We start from the raw sequence: 11192 nt of genomic DNA, 5'->3' as shown, positions 1-11192 counted from the left end.
AAAGAGAATGCAGAGTACCGGATCAAGGAGGTATTTCGTCCCTACTTGTGTTTCTCTGAGTAGGAGGCCGGGAGGTAGCCTCTGTGGCAGGGAACAGGTGTTGTCATTTCTAGGGCATTCAAACATGGGTGGAGCTGAAAGGGGCTTTAAACACTGAGAAGCTGCCCGCCTGGCAGCCGCTGCGGCATTGTTTCAGGAGGAGCTCCACCCGCCGCCCCCCACCCCCCCGCCCGGAAGTTAGAGCTAGGTGGGCCTCAGTAGGCCAGCATCTCTCCAACACCAATTGTCCTGAATAGCAACAGTGTGATTGCAGGAGAAGGACGGTGAAGGAAGAAGGGTAGAGAAGATGGTTCAGTGAGGAGATGGCTCCTTCAATGAGCACGAACTTTGTAAGTTATGTGTAAGGTGGGTGATCTGTGGAGCAACTTGCATTCAGCTACTATTCTGCAGAAGGGGCAGGGTGTGAATCGGCTTAGTGTTGTAAGCCAGGAGTCCTGGAATGACTTCCTTGAAAATTCTATCTGCAGCCTCCCACCCTAAGACATTTATTTTGTGGAGGGAGGCGAGGGTAGGGTGGTAATGGAGGTGAGGAAGACAGGGCAAAACTTGGGGTGTTTGGGGGTGGGTGTGTTGGTGATGGGAGGATGTCCCAGTTTCCCCGCTCTGCTCTGGCCTCAGAGTCTCCTCTGAGACCAGACCACCCTCTCTGGAGTCCATGTTTTCCAGGCTCAGCGGATCCTTTATGCAAAGAAAAATAGGAGAAGCCTATCGCTTTGCTCCATTGAACAGGGTTGTGTTTCCCACTGTGCCCCCTTGAGCTTGCTGGGGGGAGGGGGCAGGCCTGGGCAAAGACATCTGGAGATGGGGGGGAGCTGGCAGAGGGCAAGGAAAGGTGGACCCCCATCACGACCCACAACACCTGTTCCTGGGCCTCCGGAAACACTCCAGGGCTCCAGTTCCCGCCCCCACACACCCACCTCCGCTCCCGCCTGCTCCTCTGCCACCTCCCGCCAGCCTCACCAGCAGTCCCTCCCCACAAACTCTCCTCCCCGGCAGCTCCACCCCATCTCCCCTCTCCCAGTTCTCTCGCTCCTGCTCCTCCCACCTCTGCACTGCCTTGCTCCCCTCCCCCTTCTCCCCAGCTCCCTGCCCCCGCTGCCTTCACCGATCTCCATCTCTGCAGTCTGGGCCACTGGGTGCAGTGGCTGCCGCAGCCCCAGCGGCCACCGCCACCTCCCCCACCCCCCATCCCTTTTGTCTCCCACTCCACCCGGCCCTCCACCTCCCCTAACACCATGGCGCAGGAAGCTGGGAGAAGCTCTCTTCTCAGGGGTCCCTGCGGGGAGCCAGCGGAGCTTGGAGGTGCGGTAGGGCCCGGCCTGGGCAGCGATGGGGTGGAAGGGACACGCTGGGGGAGGGGAGCTTTCGGTGGACGGGATCAAATGCACGTTTCTCTGCATAGACCCTTCTTCATGTCCTCACAACCCATTCCTTGCGTTCGCAGGTGGCTTGCGCCGGGTTGGTCGAGGGGGGTAAAGGGAGGATTGGACAGGGGAGGGCAGAAGCTTACACGTGCCCCCCACACCCCCGTGCGGGGATTCTAGTGCCCAGGAGGGTCAAGACTGACTTCTAGCCTTTTGCATGGCCTGATGGTGAGCTCATCTCCCCACCCCCAACTCGCAGTTACTGGGCGCATAGTTAATTAGAGCCTCCATACCCATTCCAGCCGCACCACCCACGCTTTTTTCTCTTCTTGTCCTCAGGTGATGCTAGCGAGGAGGACCACCCCCAAGTCTGTGCCAAGTGCTGCGCACAATTCACTGACCCAACTGAATTCCTTGCTCACCAGAATGCATGTTCTACCGAACCCCCTGTAATGGTGATAATTGGGGGCCAGGAGAATCCCAACAACTCGTCGACCTCTTCTGAGCCCCGGCCTGAGAGCCACAATAGTCCACAGGTCATGGAGGCAGAGCACAGCAACCCTTCAGATTCTGGGTCCTCAGTGCCCACAGATCCCACCTGGGGCACAGAGCGGAGAGGAGAGGAGTCTGCAGGGCACTTCCTGGTCGCTGCCACAGGTACAGCAGCTGGGGGAGGAGGGGGCCTGATCTTGGCTAGTCCCAAGCTGGGAGCAACCCCATTACCTCCAGAATCCACCCCTGCACCCCCACCTCCTCCTCCTCCTCCACCTCCACCCCCAGGTGTAGGCAGCGGCCACTTGAACATCCCTCTGATCTTGGAAGAGCTCCGGGTGCTGCAGCAGCGCCAGATCCATCAGATGCAGATGACTGAGCAAATCTGCAGGCAGGTACTACTGCTTGGCTCTTTAGGCCAAACGGTAGGCCCCTCTGCCAGTCCATCAGAATTACCTGGGACAGGGACTGCCTCCTCCACCAAGCCCCTGCTTCCCCTCTTCAGCCCCATCAAGCCTGTCCAAACTGGGAAGACATTGGCACCTTCTTCCTCGTCCACCTCATCCTCTGCAGGGGCAGACACGCCCAAGCAGGCTTTTTTCCACCTTTATCATCCACTAGGGTCACAGCACCCTTTTTCTGCTGGAGGGGTTGCGAGAAGCCACAAACCCACACCTGCCCCTTCCCCAGCCCTGCCAGGCAACACAGATCAGCTTATCTCCTCACCTCATCTGGCATTTCCAGGCACCACGGGACTGCTGGCAGCACAGTGTCTTGGGGCAGCCCGAGGCCTAGAGGCTACTGCCTCCCCAGGGCTCTTAAAGCCAAAGAACGGAAGCGGTGAACTGAGTTATGGGGAAGTGATGGGTCCCTTGGAGAAACCCGGTGGACGGCACAAATGCCGCTTTTGTGCCAAAGTATTTGGCAGTGACAGCGCCCTACAGATCCACCTGCGTTCACACACAGGTGAGAGGCCCTATAAGTGTAATGTCTGTGGCAACCGCTTTACCACCCGTGGCAACCTCAAAGTGCATTTTCACCGGCATCGTGAGAAGTACCCGCACGTGCAGATGAACCCTCACCCAGTGCCAGAGCACCTAGACTACGTCATCACCAGCAGCGGCCTGCCCTATGGTATGTCTGTGCCACCAGAGAAGGCTGAGGAGGAGGCCACCATGCCAGGTGGGGGTGTGGAACGTAAGCCTCTGGTGGCCTCCACCACAGCACTCAGTGCCACAGAGAGCCTGACGCTGCTCTCCACTGGTGCAGGCACAGCTGCGGCTCCTGCCCTCCCTGCTTTTAATAAGTTTGTGCTCATGAAAGCAGTAGAGCCAAAGAGTAAAGCTGATGAAAATACTCCTCCAGGAACTGAGGCCTCTGCCATCGCAGGGGTGACAGAAAGTGGCACAGCAACTCGCATGCAGCTAAGTAAGTTGGTGACTTCACTTCCCAGCTGGGCACTGCTTACTAACCACTTTAAGTCCACAGGGAGCTTCCCCTTCCCCTATGTGTTAGAGCCCTTGGGCGCCTCACCCTCTGAGACTTCAAAGCTGCAGCAACTAGTAGAAAAGATTGACCGACAGGGAACCGTCGCAGTGGCCTCTACTTCCTCAGGAGTCGCCACCACCTCTGCCCCTGCAGCTTCAGCTTCAGCTTCATCTGGACCTAACCAGTGTGTCATCTGCCTCCGGGTGCTGAGCTGTCCTCGAGCACTGCGCCTGCATTATGGTCAGCATGGAGGCGAGCGGCCCTTCAAATGCAAAGTGTGTGGCAGAGCTTTTTCCACCCGGGGCAATCTGCGTGCACATTTCGTGGGCCACAAGGCCAGTCCAGCTGCTCGGGCCCAGAACTCCTGCCCCATCTGCCAGAAGAAGTTCACCAATGCAGTTTCTCTGCAGCAGCATGTTCGGATGCACCTGGGGGGCCAGATCCCCAACGGCAGTACCACGCTCCCTGAAGGTGGGGGAGCTGCCCAGGAGAATGGCTCTGAGCAATCTACAGTCTCTGGAGCAGGGAGCTTCCCCCAACAGCCATCCCAGCAGCCGTCCCCAGAAGAGGAGTTGTCTGAAGAGGATGAGGAGGATGAAGAAGAAGAGGAAGATGTAACTGATGAAGATTCTCTGGCAGGGAGAGGCTCAGAGAGTGGAGGCGAGAAAGCAATATCAGTGCGAGGTGATTCTGAAGAGGCATCCGGGGCAGAAGAGGAAGTGGGGATGGTAGTGGCAGCAGCCACAGCTGGGAAGGAGCTGGACAGTAATGAGAAAGTGATTCAACCTCCTTCTCTGCCACCCCCACCACCACTACCACCACCACCACCACCACCACCATCGTCAGGCAGCCTGGATCAAACACAGCCAATGGAGCAGGGAGGCAGTGATGTTGCAGGAGGCACTGAAGAGGGGGGCAAACCAGAGAGGACCTCGAGCCCAACATCAGCATTCACCCTCGAAGGAGAAGGCAGCAGCACCACCTTGGTGGAGGAATTGAGCATACAGGAAGTGATGAGAAAGGAGCCAGGGGAGAGCAGTAGCAGAAAGGCCTGTGAGGTGTGTGGCCAGACCTTTCCCACCCAGGCAGCTCTGGAGGAGCATCAGAAGACACACCCCAAGGAGGGGCCCCTCCTCACTTGTGTTTTCTGTAGGCAGGGCTTTCTCGAGCGGGCTACTCTCAAGAAGCATATGCTGCTGGCTCACCACCAGGTACAGCCCTTTGCCCCTCATGGCCCTCAGAATATTGCTGCTCTTTCGTTGGTCCCAGGCTGTTCACCCTCTATCACTTCCCCAGGGCTCTCCCCTTTTCCCCGAAAAGATGACCCTACAATCCCATAGACCTGTTTTTTTTTTAAAATACTTGCTGCCCTTTGACCTAGGTTGCAGAAACAGCTTTGTAGAACAGGACCTCCAAGATTTTATGAGCCCTTATTTGTCTTTTTCTTTGAGTTCTTACATGATACGTCCTAAGTGGTTTTTCTTTAGTCTCTGAACTTAGACATTGTTGTGCTCAAGCGGGGGTGGCCCTGTGAGGAATTTTTCTTCTCCATTCATTGTTCCTGAGGAAAATAGATTCTCTAGTTTTCACATTCCCAAGGGAAACCCTCTCCAGCACCCCTGGGGTGACTTCTCCCCTCTCTTCCTTTCCTCGTCCTATCCCTCTGGCAAGTGCATTGGAACACCCACATTTGGAATTACAGCACAGCCCAAAGGGGCTGGCTGCTGCGCCTGGAGGGCCCAATGCCACTCCTCTCTGGTGAGTTCTTATCCCAAGACATTCCTGCCCAGGTGGTGAGTGCGAGTCCCTTGTCATTCTGGAACCAGTGCACGGCTTTCCTGTCAAAAAGCTGAACATAACGGTGCACGGCTTTCCCACCAAGCTTGGAAGTTTCAGCTCCACCTCCACTACCTGGCACCGCCAGGGCTGTTCAGCCTAAGAACTGCGGCTGGGAATGAGCCTCCAGCAGAGGAATCCAGAGGGGCTAAGGGAAAAAGATCCCTGTTATTGCAGCCTCCTGCATCCAAGGCAGTGCCTGAGCAGCTTATAGAAGTAGCAAACTATATTCCTTCTCCTTCCCCCTCTCCACAAGGTGCTAGCAATGATGCTGCAGCAATATCTGTATCTGTAACTCAGTCCTAGGGGGTAGGGAGAAGTGAAGGGAAGACTCTTGCCAGTAAGCTCCTTGATAATCACATTAAGGCAAAGGTGGATTTGCCAAGACATCTCCGGCTTCCCATATTCCTTCATCATTCCCTTTCAAACTTAGGAAACAAGTGTATCTCTTGCCAAGAGGTCTTCTGTGGAATGTTTTGCAAACTGCGAAGTTAGTTCATATCTTTAACAAGCACTGTTGGTGAGGGTAGTTGAAGTAATGATGGACAGTTGAGTGTTGCTAAAGTATGAGGCTTTATACTGGGAACCTGAGTGATTAAGAAAGGGACGTGATGTAAGGGAGCGGACCTCGAATTCTTGATTGAGTGGATCTCATGAATGTTCTTTTGGACTAATAGTGACTTAGTGTGCAGCAGTGCACCACAGACCATGGGAGATTTCCTAGCACTAGTGTGCTTTTAGTTTTAGATAACTCCCTCCTTTATTCCCTGGCCCCTTGTATTTTTCCCATCTTTCTCTCTCAAGGCCCATTTCCTCCCCATTTTGCTTGTCCATGGACCAGGGCTTATGTCTTTGCTACTGTCTGGGCCTTAGAGTCATCCCAGACTTTAGGAGATGAGCTCTAGGTGATGTCCTCCCTGCCTCTGTCTTATAATGAGATGTAGTATTTACTCTTAACATAGGATCATTTGGAACAGTTCTGAGGAGGAGAAAGTATTGGTTCTGCTAGTAACTGACTTGAATAATGGCTTCTTCTCAGAAGGTATAGGCGTCAGAGCTTCCTAACATAGTAAAATGTGAAGAGCAGACAAGGGAGATGTTAGTGTCTTTCCCTTTTCATTAAAGGTGTTTTAACCAAATATTTGTGTGTTTCTCCTTATTTTATGACTAAATAGCCAGCTGGGGTGTGATACAGCACTCCCTAACATTGAAATTCCCTTCCCACCTACATGGCCTGCCAAAAGCTGAACATATGGTGTTAAAATATTTAATTTAGTCGGCCTTGTTTTAAAACAACCTCCAGTGATGTAATTTCCCTTTGGAAATGGACGTTGTATTCTCACAAGATAGGGAATTTGCCCACTACGTAGTTATTGCTTAGGTTTTCTCTTTGCCTAGAACTTTCCACCACCACGCTTTTGTGTTTTATTTTTTGGGGGGGTATCTTGTTTTGTTTTGTTTAAAGGTTGGGAGCTGTTTATCAGTTTTTCCTCAACTTCAGGACAGCCTGGCTGACACCAGCTAATCTGCAGAATCAAGATGAATTAATCTGTATTATCCTTGAGATCTGATATAATAAACATAGAGTAATTCAACCCTAATAATTTTTACAAACAATAAAGGAGGATTCTTAGAGGAAGTGCATTGGGGGTGGGAAGGTTCAGATTTGACTCCAAAACTGTAATTTCATAAAGAAAAGATGCTCCAGCCCTGGCTGGTGTGGCTCAGTGAATTGAGGGTGGGCCTGTGGAGCAAAGGGTTGCTGGTTCGATTCCCGGCCAGGGCACCGGCCTGGGTTGTGGGCCAGGTCCCCAGTAGGGGACACATGGGAGGCAACCACACATGGATGTTTCTCTCCCACTCTTTCTTCTTCCCTTCCCCTCTCTCTAAAAATAAATAAATAAAATATTGAAAAAGAAAAGATGCTCCAGACTTTTTTCCCTAAGACTACAATATCACTAAATCTTAGTGCTAAAGAGGTGGAACTGGTAAAATGATTTGCCCAAAGTCACTCGACCAGTTAGTGGCAGAGTTGGATGAGAACTCAAGTTGACAGAATCACAGTCTTAGTGCTACCACCTGTGGTCAGAGGCGGTGCTGGCTTCCTGCCACATCATTAAGGACTCCTGACAAGGCTGGGTAGAAGACGGAAGGGAGGAGGTAAGTCAACCTGTTCTTGGCTTGTTCAAGGTAAAGAATGATGTTTGATTCTAGTTGCCCCTACCAGAACAGTACAGGCCCTTTTAAAAGGTACTGATGAGCCCTGACTGGTGTGGCTGTTTTGGAGCTTTGTCCTGTAACAAGGGTTGCAGGGTTGATTCCCTGTCAGTGTGCTGTGTAAGTTGTGGGTTCAATCCCCATTCGGGCATGTACAACCCCGTTTCAGGAGGCAGCCAATTGATATTTCTCTCTTTTTCTCTCCCTTCCTCTGTCTCTAAAAAGCAATGATAAAATGTCCTCAGGTGAGGATTAAAAAAATAAACTAAAAATGCCCCCCTGATGAATAGGAACAGATGGGAATCTCAGGAACTTGATTTGGTGAAAAAATAGCTCCTGTCTCTCTAATTCCTGGCAAAGCTTTATAAATCTGTTTTATCTGTTAGCCTGATGGAAGGAGATGGGTCACCAATCCTTGTCATTTTCTTTACCTTCCTTACTCCTATTGGATGTAGATAATGCCATTTAACTAATTAAACTAGACTTGCCCTCTCTTTAGACGCCAGTTTTCATTATGATAACAGCTGTCAGTGAGGCTGCAGCTGATGTGTGCTTCCTTGGGCAGGTCAGCACTGAGTCTAACTTTTCACCCCCCTCTTTCTGTTTCCTTTCTATTATTTTTCCTCCCTATCCTGCTTTTTCTTTCATAGACCTCTCTTACCTGACAGCTTTTATTACTTTTCTTTTCTCCACTTTAAATTTCTTCCTTCCCTTCCTTTTTCTTTTCCATCTTTTCTTTCTTTACCTTTAGTTTCCCTTACTGCATTCTCCCTTATCACTTTTAAAAAAATCCTCAGCCAAGGGCATATTTTCATTGCTTATAGAAAGGAAAACAATTGGTTGCCTCCTATATGTGCCATGACTGGGGGGTTGAGCCTACAACCTAGGTGTGTGCCTCCACAGGGGATCAAATCTGACCTTTCGGTCTGCAAGACGACACTCCAAACCACTGAGCCACAACCCCCAGGGCATTTCTCACTCTAAATCATTTAGTCATCTTTTTGGGAGATGAATTAATTCTAACCTGCTGGAATAATTGTGTAAATAAATGCAGCTCACAAAACACTACATGAAATAAACGGTGGGTAGAATTCAAACTGGATGGATAAAAAACATCACAAACGTGAGACAGTTTCTTTGCTTATTCATTCAGTTATTTCTGAGAATTTATTTCAGAGACCAAGTTTTGAGTAGGTACAAAAGTCAAGATACACCTATGAAAGCTCAGGCTAGGAAGAGGAGAAATGTAAACATTTTTACATGGTGGTAGTAAATACTGTAATAGACAAACTGGCCTGTGAGTTCCCAGAGGGAAATAAATCAACTCGGTGGAAAGGGAAGGGTGGGAGGGCATACAGTTCTCTAGAATTTATCTTTCATAATAACCACTTTATAATATACCAACTAAACACTTACAAGAACCTAAGGACCAATGCAGTGACCATTTAAGAACCTCTACAAGCACCCTAGCTGGTGTGGCTCAGGGACTGAGTGCTGCCTTGTGAACCAAAAGGTTGCTGGTACTATTCCTAGTCAGGGCACATGCCTGGGTTGTGGTCCAGGTCCCCAGTAGGGGGCGTGTGAGAGGCAACTGCACATTGATGTTTCTCTCTTAAAGATTTTATATAGAGAGATGGAAGAAGGGAAGGAGAAAAAACAGTGTGTGGTTGCCTCTCACACATCCCTTATTGGGGACCTGGCCCCACAACTGAGGCTTGTGTCCTGATGGGAATTGAACCAGTGACCCTTTGGTTCACTGAGCTGAGTCTCCTTTGGCAGACATGGTGATGTGCTGCTTCAGAGGCATCCCTTCAGGAATAAAATGGCTACCTGCCTACAAAAAGCGTAGTTAGCTGACAGCTTCCAACTGTCCCACTCCTCACCGATCTCTGGCCAGTGTCAGAACAAGGTGGTGAGTGGTACAAGGGCCTAGCCATTCCCATAGAACATGGGACTCTAATGAACAATTTTTTTTCAGCAACTCCCCATTGGGTGGCAGAGACTTTGTCAGGTCTTCATCATAGTTTGATAGCTCTCCCTGTCCAATTTTACTCCCCACCCCTTTTTTACAACTGTTATTCCCCAATAACACTTGGACTCATTCTGTCTCAGCATCTGCTTCTCAGAGATTTCAACTTTTGTCACCCCTAGAATGGCCTATAATCTACTGACCCATTTTCTTTTCTTTTTTTTTTTAAGATTTTTTTTTAAGAGAGGGGAAGGGAGGGAGAAAGAGAGGGAAACATCAGTGTGTGAGAGATATCGGTTGCCTCTCACAGGCCTCCAACTGGGAACCTGGCCTGCAACCCAGGCATATGCCCTGACTGGGAATTGAACCAGCAACCTTCAAATGCACAGGCAGGTGATTAATCTACTGAACCATCCCAGTCAGGGCCTGACACATTTTCATCTCACACAAACCCCTGCTTCTTGCACTCTGGTTACCATCCCCAGAACTTCTCTGTAAACCAAGAAACATCTGTCTCCTGATTTCCAAAACATTTCACTGGTGTTACTCTCAATTAGGCCCAAGTTTGACTTTCCTTTACATGTCCTTTCTTGGCTTTTCTAATGTCTAATTCAATAACATTGAATTAGTGAACATTAACCCTAACCCTAGTGAACATTTTGCTTTGGATCATAAAATAAAAAATTGAGAACAAAAACTTAGGAAAAATACCCATTTGGCCAAAGAGCCTTTACTTAGTACTGCTGGTTTCAGTAATTCATTGCTATGTAACAAACCATCCCAAAACGGCCCTGGCTGGCTTAGCTCAGTGGATTGAGCGCAGGCCTGTGAACCAGACGATCGCGGTTCGATTCCCAGTCAGGGCACATGCCTGGGTTGCAAACCGGTTCCTTGCAGTTCCTTGCAGGCTAACTACCAGCAGGGGATGCACAAAAAGGCAACCATACATTGATGTTTCTCTCCATCTCTCCTTCCCCTCTTAAAATAAATAAATAAATAAAATCTAAAAAAAAAAAAAACATCCCAAAACTTAGGGTCTTAATAATTATTTGCTATAATTCCATGGATTTCAGCAGGCCTCAGCTAGGATGGTTTGTCTTAAGTTCCACATGGTGAGAGCTGAGCTCACCTGGGCAGCAGTGATTTGGGCTGGAGGATCCAAGTTGGCCTTACTTCTGGCCCCTCAGCTGAATGTCTGGAATGTTGGAGCCTTCTTCATAGATTCATCCTCCCATCATCTCCTTCCCTTCAAGGTCTTTCAATTCTAGGATCCCTTTTCTCTCTCTCTCTCTCTCTCTCCAAATGGTTTATCTATCAGGATAACGGGACATCCATGAAGGCCCATGTCTCTAAAAAGACAAAAGCAGAAGCTACAAGGCCTCGTAAGGCCTAAGCTCTGAAACTCAATCTGTCACATTCTGTTGGCCAAAGTTGGTCCAGAAAGCCATCTCAGATTGAAGAGGAGAGGAAATGAGCTTTACCTATTAACAGGAAGAGTGATAAAGTTACACTGCAGAAGGACATGTGGGATTGGAGGCATTGTGGCTAACTTGGGAAAGTCTACCACAGCAGATGTGAGGAAAAGTTAAGAAATGTAGTATATGCAGCATTCATCTGCTCATAACTAGGCTTACACTCTGGACTTGAAGAGGTCTAGATGAGGTTCCTTCCTCTCTGCAGTGCTTAGGGCTGTATATAGGCTAAGATTGGATAAGAAAGGAGCAGAAAACTGGTCATGAGGAGTCTAGAATGAATCTATGTCAAAA

The 11192-nt window shown here is 49.7% G+C and overlaps 1 protein-coding gene across 1 annotated transcript; it reads left to right on the top strand.

Moving 5' to 3' along the window:
• Window positions 1-1028: 1028 nt before the first annotated feature.
• On the top strand, window positions 1029-6379 carry SALL2 (spalt like transcription factor 2). The gene is made up of 2 exons (XM_037039762.1): window positions 1029-1362; window positions 1764-6379. Exons 1-2 carry the CDS (start codon window positions 1296-1298, stop codon window positions 4742-4744), a joined length of 3048 nt encoding a protein of 1015 aa, XP_036895657.1. The 5' UTR covers window positions 1029-1295; the 3' UTR covers window positions 4745-6379.
• Window positions 6380-11192: the final 4813 nt, after the last annotated feature.

Source organism: Sturnira hondurensis, unplaced genomic scaffold (genome assembly GCF_014824575.4).
Source record: "Sturnira hondurensis isolate 20B ecotype Veracruz unplaced genomic scaffold, ASM1482457v3 Scaffold0025484, whole genome shotgun sequence".
Classification (NCBI taxonomy): Eukaryota; Metazoa; Chordata; class Mammalia; order Chiroptera; family Phyllostomidae; genus Sturnira; species Sturnira hondurensis.
Note: the sequence above shows the minus strand (reverse complement) of the source record. Positions and strands in the feature narration are given on the sequence as shown.